The 16,398-nt window shown below is 50.7% G+C and overlaps 1 protein-coding gene across 15 annotated transcripts in view; it reads left to right on the forward strand.

The window, feature by feature from the left end:
• The window catches only part of ATE1 (arginyltransferase 1), a 53,178-nt gene extending 39,853 nt beyond the window's left edge, over positions 1-13,325 (forward strand). For all 15 annotated transcript variants that reach the window (XM_008159502.3, XM_028136377.2, XM_028136390.2 and 12 more), the window contains 2 exons: positions 2,478-2,598; positions 9,590-13,325. In XM_008159502.3, coding sequence (XP_008157724.1) covers positions 2,478-2,598; positions 9,590-9,768 — 300 coding nt within the window. In that variant the 3' untranslated portion in view covers positions 9,769-13,325. The remainder of the gene's footprint in view (positions 1-2,477; positions 2,599-9,589) is intronic.
• Positions 13,326-16,398: the final 3,073 nt, after the last annotated feature.

Here is a 16,398-nt window from a genome sequence, read left to right on the forward strand (position 1 = left end):
AGCTGATGCTTTTCTCCCCTGTGTCGAAGGGCAGATTTCGTACACACACAGCTGCACACAGACACTCACTCAACAAACACCTTCACCTGCAACAGAAATTAGAGAGACTTCGAATTTTACTTTCCATTCTCCCTTTATTATTTTCTTTGTCTTCATCTTTCATCCTATTTCTTTCTTTTTATCTTCTCTATCCTTTTCAACTTATGACCCTTCAGTTTGAAATTAAATTTGGGCTGTAAGTTGACTCCTTGAATCTTTTCTTCACAAGCTTTCTTTGTATTTTCTAGAAGAAAAAAGATTAACCCAGGGTTTCCAAAATAAAAGCAAAGATTGTGATTAAAGCTGAATTAGAATCTTTATTCTGTTTTACTTGCTACTAGTAAAATAAATAGCCCTGTCTTAAGGAAGCTTTAAAGCAAGTCCTGGAGCCTTTGCCAGCCCTGGATTTTAATTAAAGAAACACAGAACTCCATCACTTCTGTTTGTCGGAGGAAGAAATATGTAATTTTAGGTTTTCAAAGCTTCGCCTGCAGCACATGGAGCGCATCTGCTGGCTTTCAGAAATGGGGAGCACAAATGGATTCAGATGTTTGGGCCCTTTGTCTTCCCATCTCGGCTCCCCTCACCGCTGAGCGGGCGCAGTCTGAACACCGTTTCTGAAAACAGAGCGGCTTGAGTTACTTCCCAAGCACTCTCCTGGGGACCCACAAGTCAGCCTCTGTTTATGTAACGGAGCCAGGGAGCAAGGGTCTGCGCAGGGCTCCTCGGCGGCTCCGCTGGTGTTGTCTTTCGGGGGAGAGACTGGGTTTAATAACCCCGTCCCGCTTTCTCTGAGGTGCTGCCCACTCTAATGGATTGTTTTCAACTGGTTTTGTTTATGTCGTGTTAGAGCTTCTCCGTAGGCGAGTGGTTTAGGTAAAGCCAATTGGTTTGTTGTAGAAAATGGGATACCTGTCAGCTTTACCTGATGGAGGGCTTTAATCTTTCTTTCTGCTCACTGCTTCTCTCTCTCTCTCTCTCTCTCTCTCTCTCTCTCTCTCTCTTTCTCTCTCCGTATTTAAACAATATTGCCTTTTTTTGTATTCTTACATTTTTATTGAACTTTCAAAACAAACTGCTGGTTTATCCTTTTCTCAAATACTTACAAAATCCTTCGAATTTTTCAAAATGTTTATGAAGTATTCTTGAGAGTGAAATCTCATAAAGATCTTTGCTTCAGGACCAGAGTTCAAAGGAAAGTCCGTTTGGTTTTAATTTGAAAACTGTAAAAACAAAGTTCCCTCAAAATGGCAGGGTGCGAATTGGTAACCTCAGTTTTATTGCAATCGGCCAAGCCCATCCCCAGATGTTTCCAATCAGAAGCCAGGAACGCTCACTTGGGTGGATATCATGTGAAAGCATTTCTTTACTTTTCTCTGATTTTTTTTTTTTTCTGAGAAAAATAACAGTCTCAAGTTCTTTAACTTCAATTAAAGAAATAACTTCTTTTTTGCATGTTTAAACTTATGCAAAGAAAAATGTAATATTCATAGAGAATTCTTACATGTCAGATTTGTAAACATATATAGACCTGAATACATAGGAGTTTACATATATCTTATGAAGGCCGAAGGAAAAAAAAAGTTTGTAAAATATGTTAAAGCCTTTTTGAAATTAAAGTCATGCATTTCTGGATTTACTATAATCAAAGAGTAGACCTTTTAACACTTGACTTTGTTTGAAAAGGGGTAGTTAGTCATTCCAGTGCTTTCTTCAGGATTGTTACAGGGAATTTTCCATTATAATATAAATAGCAAGCTTTTCTTTCATTTTTGATCAGTTGTACGTTCAGTTGTAAGAAGTACTTCTGTAGGAATCTGGGAAGATGTAATCAGATAAAAGAAACATCCCAGATGTTCCTCCGAAATTTCTATAATGTTTTTTAGACTTCTCTTTATTTACATTTATCAGTTTAGATTGCTCATGGAAGTGGAAGTATATTGACAAGACAGTACTTTTTAATTTATTAGAATGAAATGAAATTGACAGCTGAGTCTACAAAGTGAGAATTTTGTGACTAAGGATGATGAAGTTTTATTTTGGAAAATAAGTACATTTCATATATAAATTAGAATACTCTCATACATGAAAAGAAATTTCCCTGTGTTATTAACTAGCATTTAAAAGATAACTTGATTTTGAAACTGGGTATTTTTAGCAATCAGCTCAGCAAAAATCATGTGTCAATTATTTCTCCCAAAAGAAATAGAAACCCAAATCTTCCAGATTGCACAGGCCTCCCAGGGGTCCTGTGTCACTCAGAGGCCCTGGGATGCCCTGTGCACGGTGGGATGGGGCGCGGGCACTGATGGAGTCGCTGAGCCTTGACAGGAAAGCTGCTCTGGCCGCCTTCCTTCCATTGTGGTTAAGCCCTCCCCTGAGCCTCGCAACGATGGCGTCCCTGTGGGAGTCACGCCTTTTCCCTCATGTCTCCTCAGGGTCATTACAGACCTTCCGACTTGCTGTGTCCTGAGACCTACGTGTGGGTGCCCATCGAGCAGTGCCTGCCTTCCCTGGAGAACTCCAAGTACTGCCGTTTCAACCAGGACCCCGAAGCAGGTATGTGTGGAGCAGAGCTCGGCAGGAAGCCGTGGCTCCTAACAGGGTCCAGAGAGCTTTCTACTGGTCTATATTGTAGAGTGTGCATGAGTGTGTGTGTGTGTGTGTGTGTAAGGGACCACGTGCACACACACAACAAGGAGCTTTGCAGATGAATGCAGAAACCTCGTGTGTGTGCTCCTGGCCGACCGAGCTCCTCAGGCGATTGGCTTTCACGTCTTGCTTGAGGGCTGACTCCATCACCGTAGTTACTTCCACTCTCAGAGGGCGTGAGAGTTCCTCCCCAGGTTACTTCGCCACCAAGATGGAAATGTTGACCAGTTGGACTGAGTGAAGGTGTGGAGTGGTTTCGGGTGGAGCTGGGCACGAACAGGCTGTGATGGGTTTTGGTTTTGTGGTATTTTGTTGACTTTCCTCTGGCATCTCTGCTGCTCCTTTTCTGTCCCTTCTTGTGCCTCCTGCCCAGAAAGCCCAGCACGTTCTCTCGTGTTCGCCATGAGTGCCCCCCCCCTTTTTTTAAATAATGCATTGAAGTGTGTTGGCAGCAGGTTCCTCCTTGAACCCTGCTCGATGTATTAATTGTTGGGAACTCGGTCCAGGTTCCTCCTTTACCCTGTGCTCACTGTCATTGTTGGAAGCACTCACTGCTCCATCCTGCCGACTGGTCCAAGTGTGGGAGCACAGGTCCTGATCCTGCCCCACTATGCTAACTGTTGGGTCTGAGCCCCTCTGCCGGGGGCTGGACCTTCTTGGTTACTGGGTGGTAGACGGAGAAGCCATGAGGAGTTGTTGGTGTATGAGAGAGTCTTGATTGTAGGAGCTAGTGGCCATGTAGCCATTGCTAACAAGGAGCCCCTAGACAAAAAGGTCTTCAAAGCAAAGTCCATCCAGCAGGCAGCCGCACCGGCTCGTTAGCAATCATCTTCCCCACACAGAGGCAGCCTCTGTCCCCACAGCCATGATCTGAGCACCACACGCTGCCTCTGGACCACAGCCTCATAGTAGCCGCATTGAGCTCGCTCTCTCCGCTCTCTTCAGCCTCAGGAACCTCTCCCCCACCTCCAGGCTCTCTAGCACACTGGCTGGTCAGTCGCATGAGTGTGTGTGTGTGTGTGTGTATGTGTGTAAGGGACCACGTGCACACACACAACAAGGAGCTTTGCAGATGAATGCAGAAACCTCGTGTGTGTGCTACTTAGACTACTTAGACCAAAGAGGCTTCTTGCCAAATGGCGACATCATGTTTGGGTTACAGAGGGCACAGTGTACCATGCGCTTGCTGTGTCCTTGCACCTGCGTGGTCCTTGGACACTGATTAAGATTCCCATGCTCAGAGTGGCCTTGGCCATCGGGCACTGTAGATAGAGCCTTTCCTACTCTAATTGGCCTTGAGCATCTGGTGACTCTGGTGTGGTTCCCACGAAGTGTTAAAAAAATTCAACAGTGAATCTTAAAAGATCTTACTGGCTGTATTCAATGACTCGTAAATCAGGCAGCACCTCACCTAGCAGATACCAAGGAGCTCTGAGGAGCTGTGCAAAGTGGACGACTTATAGGCAGAAGAGGGCGGGACAAGGAAGTCACACTAGCCAAGAGCTGATTGGTTGTGGCAGGGTCTGTCAGGAGTCTGTCAGGCAGTTCACCTCAGGAGTGCTGACCATGTCATCCCAGCTGGGCTGGTTCAAGGCCCTGTTCCTGGGGGGCTGACCCTAAGTCAGCGAGGCAGTGGGGCTCGGTTGCTGACCGGGCTGGGCACAGGTCATTGTTGTCTCATTTCCAGCAGAAGGAAAGGAAGAGCCTTTTCCAGTGTGGAGTCTTGGGAACTTCTCAGAGGGCACCATGCAGTGTTATCAGCATTGAATATCACGGCCCAGACACCATCTGACATCAGACTTAGCGCCTGTGGTTTTGGGAAATTAAAGTGCAGTTTCTGCTGGAATGTGTGTGCGTGTGTGAAGCATGGCCATTTGAGATTTAAATGGCGTAAGTGAGAAACGTCCTCCTCTCTGGGGCCAGGTGTGCTTCTCCTTGACCCAGAGGCTGACGCAGAGAAAGTGGTGCTGTCAGTCAGCGGGCTTTCTCCCCGGTCCTGGCTCCCCTCCAGCCTCCAGCAGTCAGATCCCCACAGAGGGCGCCGCCGCCGCCATTGTCTCTGCCGCGCAGTGGCTACAGGTGCACCAGAGCCACCTGTACGAAAGGTTCCGTTTCCCCTCCTGAGGGGCTGCAGGCCTCTGGGAACCTGTTCCTCCCTCCTCTGCAAATACCCTCTCCCCCCATTCTCCTCCCCCCCCCCCCCCCCCACACACACACACACACACACCGCACATTGGAGATTTGGGTTCTGTGGTGATTTCTCAGTTAGGAAGACTGAGTAACAGTAAAAACCTATTGTATTTCCTGCTTTTAAAGTACTGGGGCGGGGGGGGGGGGGGGCTGACAGCTGAAGTAACTTGGAAACTTCTAAAGAAGTTACTGAGCTCACAAATAGGCCTTTTGTTTTCCCTTCGGACCTCAGGTCCCACTGTAAAGAAAGGATCTCCAAAGTTTCTCAGATGATTTTTATTTCTTTTATTTTTGTTAATCCTCACCCAAGGATATTTTTCCATTGATTTTTAGAGAGAGTGGAAGAGAGAGGGAAAAATAGAAACACTGATGTAAGAGAAACACGTCAATGGGTTGCCTCCTGCATGCCAGGAAGGAGCCTACAAACAAGGTAGTGCCCTTGACCGGAATCAAACCCGGGACCCTTTGGTCCGCAGGCTGACACTCTGTCCACTGAGCCAAACCGGCTAGAGCTCAAATGATTTTTAAGTCTTAGATTGTTTTAAATTGATAGCTGTGTATGGATAGATTGAATATTTTTGTTTACGTCTTTTTATTGCTTCACTTGAGAGAGAGGAAGGGAGGAGGAGAGGAACAGAAACATCACCCTGTTGCTCCACTCATTTGCACACTCATTGGCGGTTTCTTGTATGTGCCCCGATGGGGGAATCACCCGAAACCTTGGTGTGTGGGGCTGACACTGACCAGCGGAGCTGCCTGGCCAGGGCAGGTAGATTTAAAAATTTCTGCATCAAATTACATCTTACCTCTTTTTAACAATTATTTAAAAAAATATTTACTGGGAACACTGTAGAAGATTGGTCCAGGTGCATGAAACCACCGTCTCCTGCAGCAGGGACGTTGCTGGTCTGGGTGCTCTCCTGCTCTCTTTTCCGGGCACCCGCTCCGTTCACGCCTCTGTGAACTACTCTAAAGCATATTTGACTTCGGACTTCCCATCGTTGAGCTCGGTTCCTGAGTTTAGTTCTTTCATGCATTTGTCTTACAATTCCACATTCTTCCGTTACATTGCTTGTGCCCAAGTGCGTTGTTGCCATCGCTATGCCTGCCATCTGTGCCGCTCTCTTCATGAGAAGCTGTTTCCATGGTTACGTAATAACGCTGTAGCCATAGACGAGGTAAGATGATGAACCGTTTCATCATTTTTCTGGAACGCGTACAAGTTATCAAATCTTCCTAAGGAGAATGAGCACGTGAAGTCCCTGTGAGGATAAGTAAACCTTTGCGCTCTCGATTCGCTTCCTTTGAAGCACCTGTGTCTCCTGTGAATAAAACGCTAGGAAACCAAGCAGTTGTTTCTCACGTTTTCCTTGAAGATCAAAACATCTTTGGCCAACGGCATGTCTGTATCACTAGTGACAAGAGTGCGTGTCTCAGCAACGGGGCTTGAGAAGGCCTCTGGTGTTTATTTCCTGACGGTAATTGGCTACATTAGAGAAAGTGGGGACACATCTCCAGCCGGCTCAGTGCCTGGCGGGCCTGCCGTGGATGCAGAGTCTGGTCGGGGATCTCCGATGGCTTATCCTCCAGCATCGCATCTGCGGGTCCATGGGACGGACGGGCTGCTGGGCCGTGTGGGTGAGCGTGCAGGTTTGGTCTCCCAGCACTGAGGACATTTGTCAGGCAGAAGTGCGTGAGGGCGGCTGCAGAGGGCTTTGTGAGGATTTAGGATACGTTTTTTCTCCTTTAATAAATCCTAACAACTAATTTATTTTTAATATTTTAAGTCTCTAGTAAATTTGTTTAGCTTTTAAATTGGGTTTAAAACTAATTATGTATAGTGTGCCAAGAATCAGAACCTGCTTTTATTTGTAAATATGATTGGCAGTTATAAACCTGCAGAAAACAGAAATGCATTATTTTGTCTATAACAATAAGTGGTTTCTGACATTAATACAGTGTACCTATTGAGAAGGCGATTGATTTGATTTTCTGGCCTCAATTTAAAGTATGGTAAAAATACGATAGGAAACTCGGAGTTTACATATGTAAATGCATCTTACGAAATTGTTAAACCTGGTAACTGGGGCAGACGTCTGGTGGAGCAAGAAGGAGACGGGTAGGAGAGAGGATTGTGGCTGGGGGTTGACATCACTTTCTGTTTATTTCTGTATTATTTGAGTTTTGCAACAAGTGCTCTTCTATGATTTAAAAGGGTATTTAAACATAATGTGCTTATTATTGAGTATTCAGTAATTTCATAGATGACTAATTCCCAGGAAATTTGTTGTTACTTCAGGTTAGTGAAATACTTTAAAATTTATATTGTATCATTCTTTTTATTCTCTTATTACATGTCTCGTTGATCTCTGTTCCCTTTTCCTAAAGTACTGACAGTTTTAAATATTAGTGTGTTTTTTTTAAATTGATTTTAAAGGGAGAGAAGAGAGAGAGAGACATTGAGGTGAGAAAGAAACATCCATCGGCTGCCTCCTGTATGCACCCCAACCAGGGGTTTAACCCACAACCTGCGCATGTGCCTGACCGATAATTGAACTAGCGACCTTTCAGGGCATAGGATGACACCCAGCCCACTGAGCCACACTGGCCAGGCTGTGTGAATTTTTTTTAATAAATATTATATTGGGGAATTTTTTGGAGATTTGTGACAATTTGAAAAAACATAAAACACGTAGCCTAGAAATAGCAAAAAAAAACAATTAAGAAAAAGCTATGTCATGAATGCATAAAATACTGTATATAGGTAGTAGTGTATTTACTACCATAAAATATGCACAAATCTATTGTAAAATATGACATAAAATTAACAGAGCTTACACACATAACCACAGACTGTACGTGGCACCATTTGCTGTGGAGAAAAATGTAAACAAACATAAAGGTGCATTATTAAATCGTAACTTCGTGGATAGCTGGGTGGTGGGGGTTATGCGTGTGGAGAGCTGGGAGGTGGCGTGAGCATTAATGTGCTCGAACCTGAGAGCAGGAACCAGGTGCTGCCTTTTCCTTTGCTGTCGCTTCCCCCCGGGAGGGAGGTGGTGACTAGCAAAGGGTAAGTGTTTCCTGTTTTAAAGCACATGGATTTTCTGCTTCGGTGGGATATGAAGTTAGAAGAGACAACACACTGTGAAGTTGGTATGTCAGGCCAGGGCTGCAGAGCCACTGCAGGTTCACCCCGGAGAACGAACGCCTGGTGCGGGGAACTGGAGTGCGTGTGTATGATGCGCGCCCAGCGGCACTGAGAGGCGGCCGGAGCTGGGCAGCAGCAGGAGGCTGGCCGCGCCTGGCTGGAGAGGAAGGGGTCCGGGGGGGGGGGGGGCTGCCCCAGAAGATGGAGCCTGACAACATCAAGGGCAGCAGGAGCCGCTGGCGAAGCAGAGTCCGAGAGGAGAGGGGAGACGTCCTGGCGTCTGTCTCCTCAGCTCCAGCTCCCGCAGCGTGGGCAGAGCAGAGGCGGGACACCCTGGCCCTGGGATGGGGATGGGGATGGAGCAGCCTCGAGGAGACCACCTCCTGCCACGCTATGCTTCCACCTGATCTCTGAAGACATCCTGGACCAGGGGGACCTGAAACTGCGCTGGACTTCGCTCTGTGGAGTGAGGACCTTCAGGCTGCGTCCTGGGGTCAGTGGAGGCATTGGTCTCTGGCCTGCGTGACCTCTGGGAAAAGCCGCCGGTGGCTGGCACTCCCGTCGCAGGTACCTGGGCAGACCCAGGACGCAGTCAGCCTGGAAGGCCCGATTTCGCCCTCTCAGAGGTGGTGGAGGCGGGTAGCCCGAGGCAAGTGCATGACCGGGCCTCTCGGGTCTGCGGGGCTCTGTGCTCTGTCTCTCGGACACGGAACTTGATGTATCCTCGTCAGCCCGAGGCTGTCTCGAGGAGGACCCAGTGTCGGTTGAAGAGTCAGTGTTGATTATTTAGAATTAGGAGCGACTGCCAGAAATGGACACCTAAAGCAGGTTGGTGCAAGCAGCCGGTTATTCCCGTTTGGTGTCAGGTTCTCACATGGCCGTCCGGGCTGGCATGGCCATTTGGTTCCACGAAGTCTCACGTACCCGAGTCCTTCGTGGTTTTGCTTTTGTTGAGCTGAGGGAAAGCTCTTCACCGCAGGCTCCCAGGCAGAGGCCAGGTCTCCTGCGACGCCCGTGTCCGGCTGCGCAGAGGCGGGGACCCAGGCTGTCCTCTGGCATCCCGTGTGCTGCTGACCCCCAGAAGGTCCTTTGCTGGAAAAGCAGACGGACAGTGGCAGCCACAGCAGGCTCCGCGTGTCCTCCGTGACCCCTGCCACGGACAGGGTGCCCATTGCCCTGACCTGGCCGCCCGGGTCCGCCAAGACTGCGAGTGGGCAGGAGGCTCGGCGCAGAGGGAACCCTCTGGGGTGCGCCGGCTCGAGGAGCGGCACGTCCGTGTCAGTCTGCGCAGGAAAGACTCCTGGGAGCCTGATTGTGGTGAGACGGTGACAGGGGGTCGGGGACAGTGTTTCAGGTGCACACAGTTCTGTCTCCCCGACGTGCCAGGAGCGCACCCTCTCAGCACGGCGTCCGGGTGTGTGTGACCCGCTCAGGGGGGTCCTCGAGCCTTCTGCTCAGAGGGGGCGTCTCGGCGCTCTGTCTGTCTGTCCGTGCGTGGTTGTGAGTTAGGAAGAGGAGGTGCTCTGTGCCTTTTTAATCCGTGTTTTGTTGTTGCAGCGGATGAAGGCCGCAGCAGGGACCCCGACCGGCTGCAGGTGCTGTACAAGAAGGCCATCCTGCCGTACGGCGTGTTCAAGCAGCAGCAGCGGGAGCCGGGCGAGGAGGCCGCCGTGCTGCAGTACGCCAGCCTCGTGGGCCAGGCCTGCTCCGAGCGGATGCTGCTCTTCCGGAACTGAGCCGACGCCGCTGCAGGCATCCCGGTTCCCGCACATCTTCCTTATTTTGACTCTCACGTGGCTTTTGTAAACTATTTTGTGGCAATGTATTTGTGAAAACCTCATGGTTAATGTAAAGACTTAAAAAATATGTTATGACCTCGCTCCATAATTGGGATTTATAATTTCGAAAGTTTGTTTTATGAACAAGACATGGTAACTTCTCTTACTGTCCATATTTTAGAAAGTAAAGTCAATCCGTGAATCATAGTCATTTTAATCACAGCTGTGCTTTTTTGTTCTGTCAGAATTTAAAGCAGACTGTGTCCTCAGAGCCATTTAAAACGTTAGTTTATGTTAAAGGACAAACCCTTCGTGTGGGGAGAAGGTGGGGGTGGGTGCTCCATCGCTTAGAAACGTCTTCCCAGGAGGAGGGACTGCTGTTGGTTTCCAGCGTTGAGTCACTGCGAGCGTCCTGTGGGGTCAGGAGGGAGCGGGGGCGGCGGGGACGAGATTGAACAGGTGTCTGGACGCTGGGCCTGTTTACCCCGTGGTCCTCGTCGCCGGCCTGGCGTGATTTCTCCTGGAAGTGGTTGCGAGTGCTCCCTTGCGCTCCCAGTGTCCCGGTTCGGACAGTCAGTGTGTGTTTACCCTCGGTACATCATCGGCTCTGTTTGTAAAAGTTTGAGAAATGCAGTTTCTAAAGAAAAATGTGGCTCCTGCCTTCACTGGCTGTTCATTCCTCAGGACGAGGACACTCGTCTGTGGCTCCTGATTGAGAATTGGTTCCTGTCCGACCGCTTTCATCGCTGTGGCACAGCCCGTTTCCTTAGGAGGAACCTTTGACCTCTGCTCCAGGGCGGGCGACACTCCATGGCTCGCGCTTGGATTGGGTGTCAGCGGGGATGCTACGCTGGTCATTGAAGTGAAGGCTCCCCTGCCCCTCCCACTTGCTTTTGTTTGAGCAGATGCCCCTGTGGCCACGGTCAGGGTGGCTGCTGAGGACGGAGGGCAGCGAGCTGTGGGGGCGCCAGGACGGGTGGTTTTCTCGCGCGCTCTCCGCCGACCCCTCGGTCCCGGCAGCCCCATTCTGCCTTTGGTCTGTGTTGTGTTGCGTGAGCCTTTTGAAAACTGTGCTGTAAAGCGCAGTCGGCTGACTCTCACTGCTGCCTTTACATGTTTCTTCTACACGCACTGAATTTAGATAAAACATTATACAATAATTTCAGCCAGCTAGAGCAAAAGGGAGGCTCGTAAGACAATGTTTTAAAAGTCAAATGTCTAAAAATTGAACACCCAGGCAAACTGCATATTCACTCCAAGTACGGCACCACCTGCCATGTGCGGCTACTGGGCCACCTGGGGATAGTGGAGAGCGAGCCGTGTCCTCTGAGAGCAGGGATTTCACATTCTTCTGGAATTCTTCAAAGCAGTCTCCAAGGGCATTCGATGGGCTCGCTCTTATAGCTGCCTTCAGAATCTATAGAAAATTATTTTTCTCTTGCCCTCTGAAGTGAAAGTAGCTTAATTTTTCTTAAGATTATGAAAGTGATACTGTGAGCAATTAAAACATTAAGGAAAACATAATTAAGAGAGTAAAAATAACCTGAAATCCTGCCATACAGAGAAAGATTTGTCCTGTACACACACATACACAACTTGGACATAAATAGGATCCTGTCTGCATGCTGTGTTCTCCCAAGTTCCGGGCCTCTGGAGCTAGAATTTGCGGTGGATTCGGAAGTGGTGTGAGTGCTCCGGTGAGATGGGCAGGGACGTCCTTGGTGCCCTGGGCACTCGGATGCCAGGTCTGGTCGTCGGCCGCCTCCATCCGAGTAGTTGGCGAGTAAAATGGTGTTCGCAAAGATGGCACGAGTGTCCGTGAGGAGAAAGCCTGAATCAGCACAAGCTGCGGTTCCCGCAGGGTTCCCAGGAGGCTCCTTCAGGGGGGCCGCTGGGCCGCCTGCGGGACCCGGGCTGACCCTGCGGGGGCGCTGTGGCTCCAGGGAGGCCCCTGAGGGTCCGGCATGAAGATTTGCTCCGTTGCTCAGGTCATGTGTTGGGTTTTTTGTTTGTTTGCTTGTTTTTGAAAATAGATAGCAGTTTCCTGATGCTCGTGACCAGTTTCTTGAGAAGCAGCAATGTGTTTAGCGCCTGGCTGCGTGCTGGCGGTGGCGGGGAGGGCGAGGGCGGTCGAGGCCAGTGGCCGCCTTGTCAGTTGACGCACAGTCCGGCTGGGAACTGATCTCACGCCCTGGCTTCCCCTAACGACAGAACCTCTCAAAGCTGGTGGCTCTGGTCACACCCACCGTCCTGTCTTGGGCAGAAGGTTCTGGAGGTTCCCCGTACGACCATCGTCCTTTAAATTAGTTCTGTTCTGTGGACACTTTTGTTCGCTTATCTTTACAAAGTATAATCTGAGCACTTTTTACGTTCTAAAATACAGAGGCTATTAGATAAATATTTTATCATTTGATTAAAATTAGATAAGAAATTACTGTTCATTTTTCCTTTGCAACAAGCTTATCCTATTTTTTAATCTATTTTGCAAAATATCGGTTGTGTATGGTTGCTTGACATAGTGGAATCTATTATGTAAATGAACCTTTTCAGGTTTTGAAGGATGTATGGTTTGATTTCATAGGCTTTCTATTATTTCAGTGTGAATAAAGGTGAAAAAGAATATGATGACCAGTTACCTAAAATGTGTCTGTCTTTTGCTAACTTGAAAGAAAAGAAAGGGAAATACAACGGATGTAATTGGGAAGTGGTTACATTAGAAGTTGTTCAAACAGGTACTTTTGTTCCAAAGAGACCCAGTACAAGGCAGGCAGGCAGGCAGGCAGGCAGGCGTGCCCGCGCGCTGTATTTTTGCTCTCGTCTGTTCCTCCGGCGCGGCCCATTGGCTAACGCTCGAGTGGAGGAAGTAAAGCTGCTTCTGTCCGCAGAGGCTCTTGCTGGTCGATTCACAAAAGACACGTGTTCCCGTCTGCTAACTCCTGGGGTCACGTCACCTGCGTGACCGTGTGGAGAGCAGAGCGAAGCATCGGCTGCTGAGTCGTGACGCTCGATTTTCAGTCGTCGGCTCCCGGTCACTAGTCACTTCAGCCGAAGGAACCGGGGTTCCCACAGGGCTCATTGGGGACAGACATCCTGTTACCCAAGGGACTTGAAGTAAAAGGTTTGTTACAAACTCGAGTGTAATTTCTCTTTAAAAATGCGGTTTACAGAGAAGTTTTCCTAAATAGCGATAAAGCAGTCTGCTTCGATCTGTACCAGTGCACGTGTATCTGTGGAACACACTGACAGGTGTTTGTCTTTCCTGGTGAGCTGATGGTAAAACGAATCCAATTTTCCACGTTATTCAAGTATCGGTTACAATGCCCACGGGCGTTTTCCCAGAATAGAAATGGCTTTAGGGCTGTCCTCTGCAGTGACAGACAGTGCGCCCAAGACCTCGGAGTCGCTGGCAGTCCCGGCCTAAGCACTGGCCCTTCACAGGGGCGCCACCCTTTCAGGCGCTCTGCCTGCACGTGTGTAGCCTGTGGCTGTAAATAAAAATGGAATCTTGCCATGTATGCTGTTTTGTGATTCCTTATTTGATGTATTTGAACGTCTTAATATATTGTGAATATGCAAATGAGTGAGGAAAGAATGTCATTTCATTGGCTGCATACTGTTGTGCTGTGTCTCTTTTGAGAAAGGGGGTGAAAGACATTAGTCCCCCTTGTGGGAAGCAGGGCTGTGACTGGCGTTAACTGTTTTTGTCAGTTCTCTGTAATCCTTGGTGATGCCCTAGCCGGTGTGGCTCAGTGGAGAGAGCGTCGGCCTGCGGACTGAAGGGCCCGGGGTTCGATTTCAGTCAAGAGCACATACCTCAGTTGCAGGCTCCTCCCCAGCCCTGGTTGGGGGCATGCGGGAGGCAGCCACTCGATGTGTCTCGTCACGTCGGTGTTTCTGTCTCTCCCTCTCCCTTCCACTCTCTAAAAATCAATGGGAAAAATGTCCTCAGGTGAGGGTTAGAAAAAGACTTGGCAATGCTCTCCCTCCTCATTCTGGCTCCCTTGCCGCCAGTGGTCAGTGAGCAGCAGGACTTGTCTTTGCCCCTGAAGGTCCTGCAGGGGTGTGGCTTGTACAGCTCCCCTCCCCCCCTCCCCTCAGCTGGACATCTGGGAGCAGACCTGCACTGCTCTCCTGACAGGTTGCTCACCCCTAAGGTTTCCCATTAGAACATGTCTGCGAAGCTTGAGGTAGCCCTGGCTGGTTTGGCTCAGCGGTTAGAGCGTCGGCCCGAGGCCTCAAGGGTGGCGGATGTGATTCTGGTCCATCGGTCAAGGGCACGTACCTTGGTTGCAGGCTCGATCCCTGGCCCAGGCTGGGGTGTGGGCAGGAGGAACCAATCCATGAGTCTCTCACATCAATGTTTCTTTCTCCCCGTCTCTCGCCCTCCCTCCCGTTCTCTCTAAAAATCAATGAGTGAGAATTAACAATAAATACGTACATACCTGCATCCATGCAGCAAACCCGTAATCCCACGGCGCCAGGTGTAGATGCTGGTGATGACCGGCCGAAGGGTCACGGAAGCCGCTAAAGGCACGCAGTGCCTCCCACATAGGGGACCGTGCCGGCACGGAAACGTCCCTGTTCACAGCCGTTCAGACGATTCTACTGCGGGTCAGTGACCATTGTCTGCACACTGGCCAGTCGTGCAGAGCCTGGACCTGGGATCCGGTCAGGTCCCCGCTCACGGAGGGTGTCTGACCCCACAGGGCGAGAACTCCCGAACGGCTGCCTCTCGACGAGAATGTGGACAGATGCTCGGGCAGGGAAGCCGCACTCGGTGGTGCCACGGCAGACTCTTCTCTGTGTAATGGGGGGGTGTTTCGAGGCCTGCTACCGCTGTGTGCGTTTGTTTATTTTGAGACAAAACTAGAGAGCGGCATACCTGGGACAACGGGGCTGCTTCACGCAGCGCACTGTCGGTTACAGCTGCCCCCAGGGCGGCCAGGTGGCTGCTCCATCCTGTCCGCCAGTTGCTCCCGCATTTCCTTCTCCTGCGTCCTCCTCCCACGTGGAGGCCTTCCACCTTCCCCTCGGCGTGCTCCGCGGTCACGGGGTGGGGCTGACCGGCAGGCCCTGAGCGACGGGTGAAGGATGACTCGGACACGGTTCTGTTCAAAGAGAGGGCTAAGGGACTGCTTGGCTTAAGAAACCAAACAGCCCAAGTTCGCCTGCCTCCTCAGGCTTTTATTGTCACAACAGCTTGAACTAAAATGAAGTATCAGTACTGTGAGCCGGGCAACATCCTTGAGAGACGCACGCATCTACAGTGTCCCATAAGCAAGGACGTCTGCCGACTAAGCATCAAGATTTCCATAAAGACCCAGGGTTCCCGCTTGTTTGGAAAAGTCAAGGCGGGGCAGCCGCCTTCCCCCAGCTCCTGTCCCACGCCTCCCACAGCAGGGGGCGCAGAGGGTGGGAGACCAGAGCGCCTTTCAGACTGGGTGGGAGGGGCGCGGCCTAGGGCTGTGGGATGCTGCCTTGGGGCAGTGGGGACGACGAGACTGGGAAATAGATTTGTAGCTTTTAACCAAAAAAGAAAAAAGTGTCCATATGTTGGTGGTGATAAGTGAGCTGTGTGCCCGGCCCCAGGCAGCACCATTGGACACCAAGGCCGGCCGAGCTGTTCCCTGGGGTCGTCGGAAGCCCAGTGCTCACAGCAGCCACCAGCGAGGGTTCCAGGGCCCAGAGCACATGGGCTGGGTCTCTGCTCCGCGCTCCTGTGGGCCCGAGGTGGGCGGAGCCCCCTGGCGACCTGGGCAGACGTGAGCTGTGGCGGGAGCGTCTGGGTCATCTTCATGGTGGAGAGCGAGATGCTCAGGTGGCCGAGTGCCGAGTGGAGACGCGTCGCGGTCCCTGTTCTGCCCTTTCAGTTGGTTTTCCCCGGAGCCACCAGGGGGCAGAAGGAGACCTCCTCACCCAGTTCTCACACCTCTGAGGCCCACGGGGAGCGGGAACTTGCTTCTGGCCCATCTCGGCCAGTGCATTTGATACGGGGTCCCTTTCCCCTTCGGCGTGTCTGATTGCTTCTTCAGGTTTGGGTTGTCTTCGAATCAATTCTCCCCTCTGCATCTAAGACAGTGGTGAGGAGATGACAGCTGAGGGGCATCCTGTATCGATGAATGACTTTGGGCCTGGATCCCGGGCCCCACACAGCATCCCGCCTCTCCTACATTGTTCCCCGTGTCCAGCCTGGCTGGGCTGGTGTGGGCCCGTAGCACCTCGGATCTGGTTGTTGGGAAAGCCTTCAGCTGTGTCCTGTCCCTCCACCCCCGGCCCCGCCCCCGGCGGTTTAACCTCCCTGAGGTCACCCTTCTCATCTGCCCCTCTCCTGGTCCCACATCACAGCGACCCATCCCAGCCGAAGGAATGAACCCTGCCTGGCGGCCCCACTTCTTCCCCCTCCCCCCTACATCTCCCCTCCTGAAACTCCACCTCAGCCCTTTCCTCCTGGCTCCTGGCCTCTGTGGGGTCTCCCTCCCCGTCGTGCCGGCCCCTTCCCACGCCACAGGTTCGTGTCGGCGAGGTCAGACGAGGTGCTGGGATGGGTGCTCCAGGGAGGCGGCGCTAACTGCGAAGACGTCAGTGCTG

This window comes from Eptesicus fuscus, chromosome 17 (genome assembly GCF_027574615.1).
Source record: "Eptesicus fuscus isolate TK198812 chromosome 17, DD_ASM_mEF_20220401, whole genome shotgun sequence".
Lineage (NCBI taxonomy): Eukaryota > Metazoa > Chordata > Mammalia > Chiroptera > Vespertilionidae > Eptesicus > Eptesicus fuscus.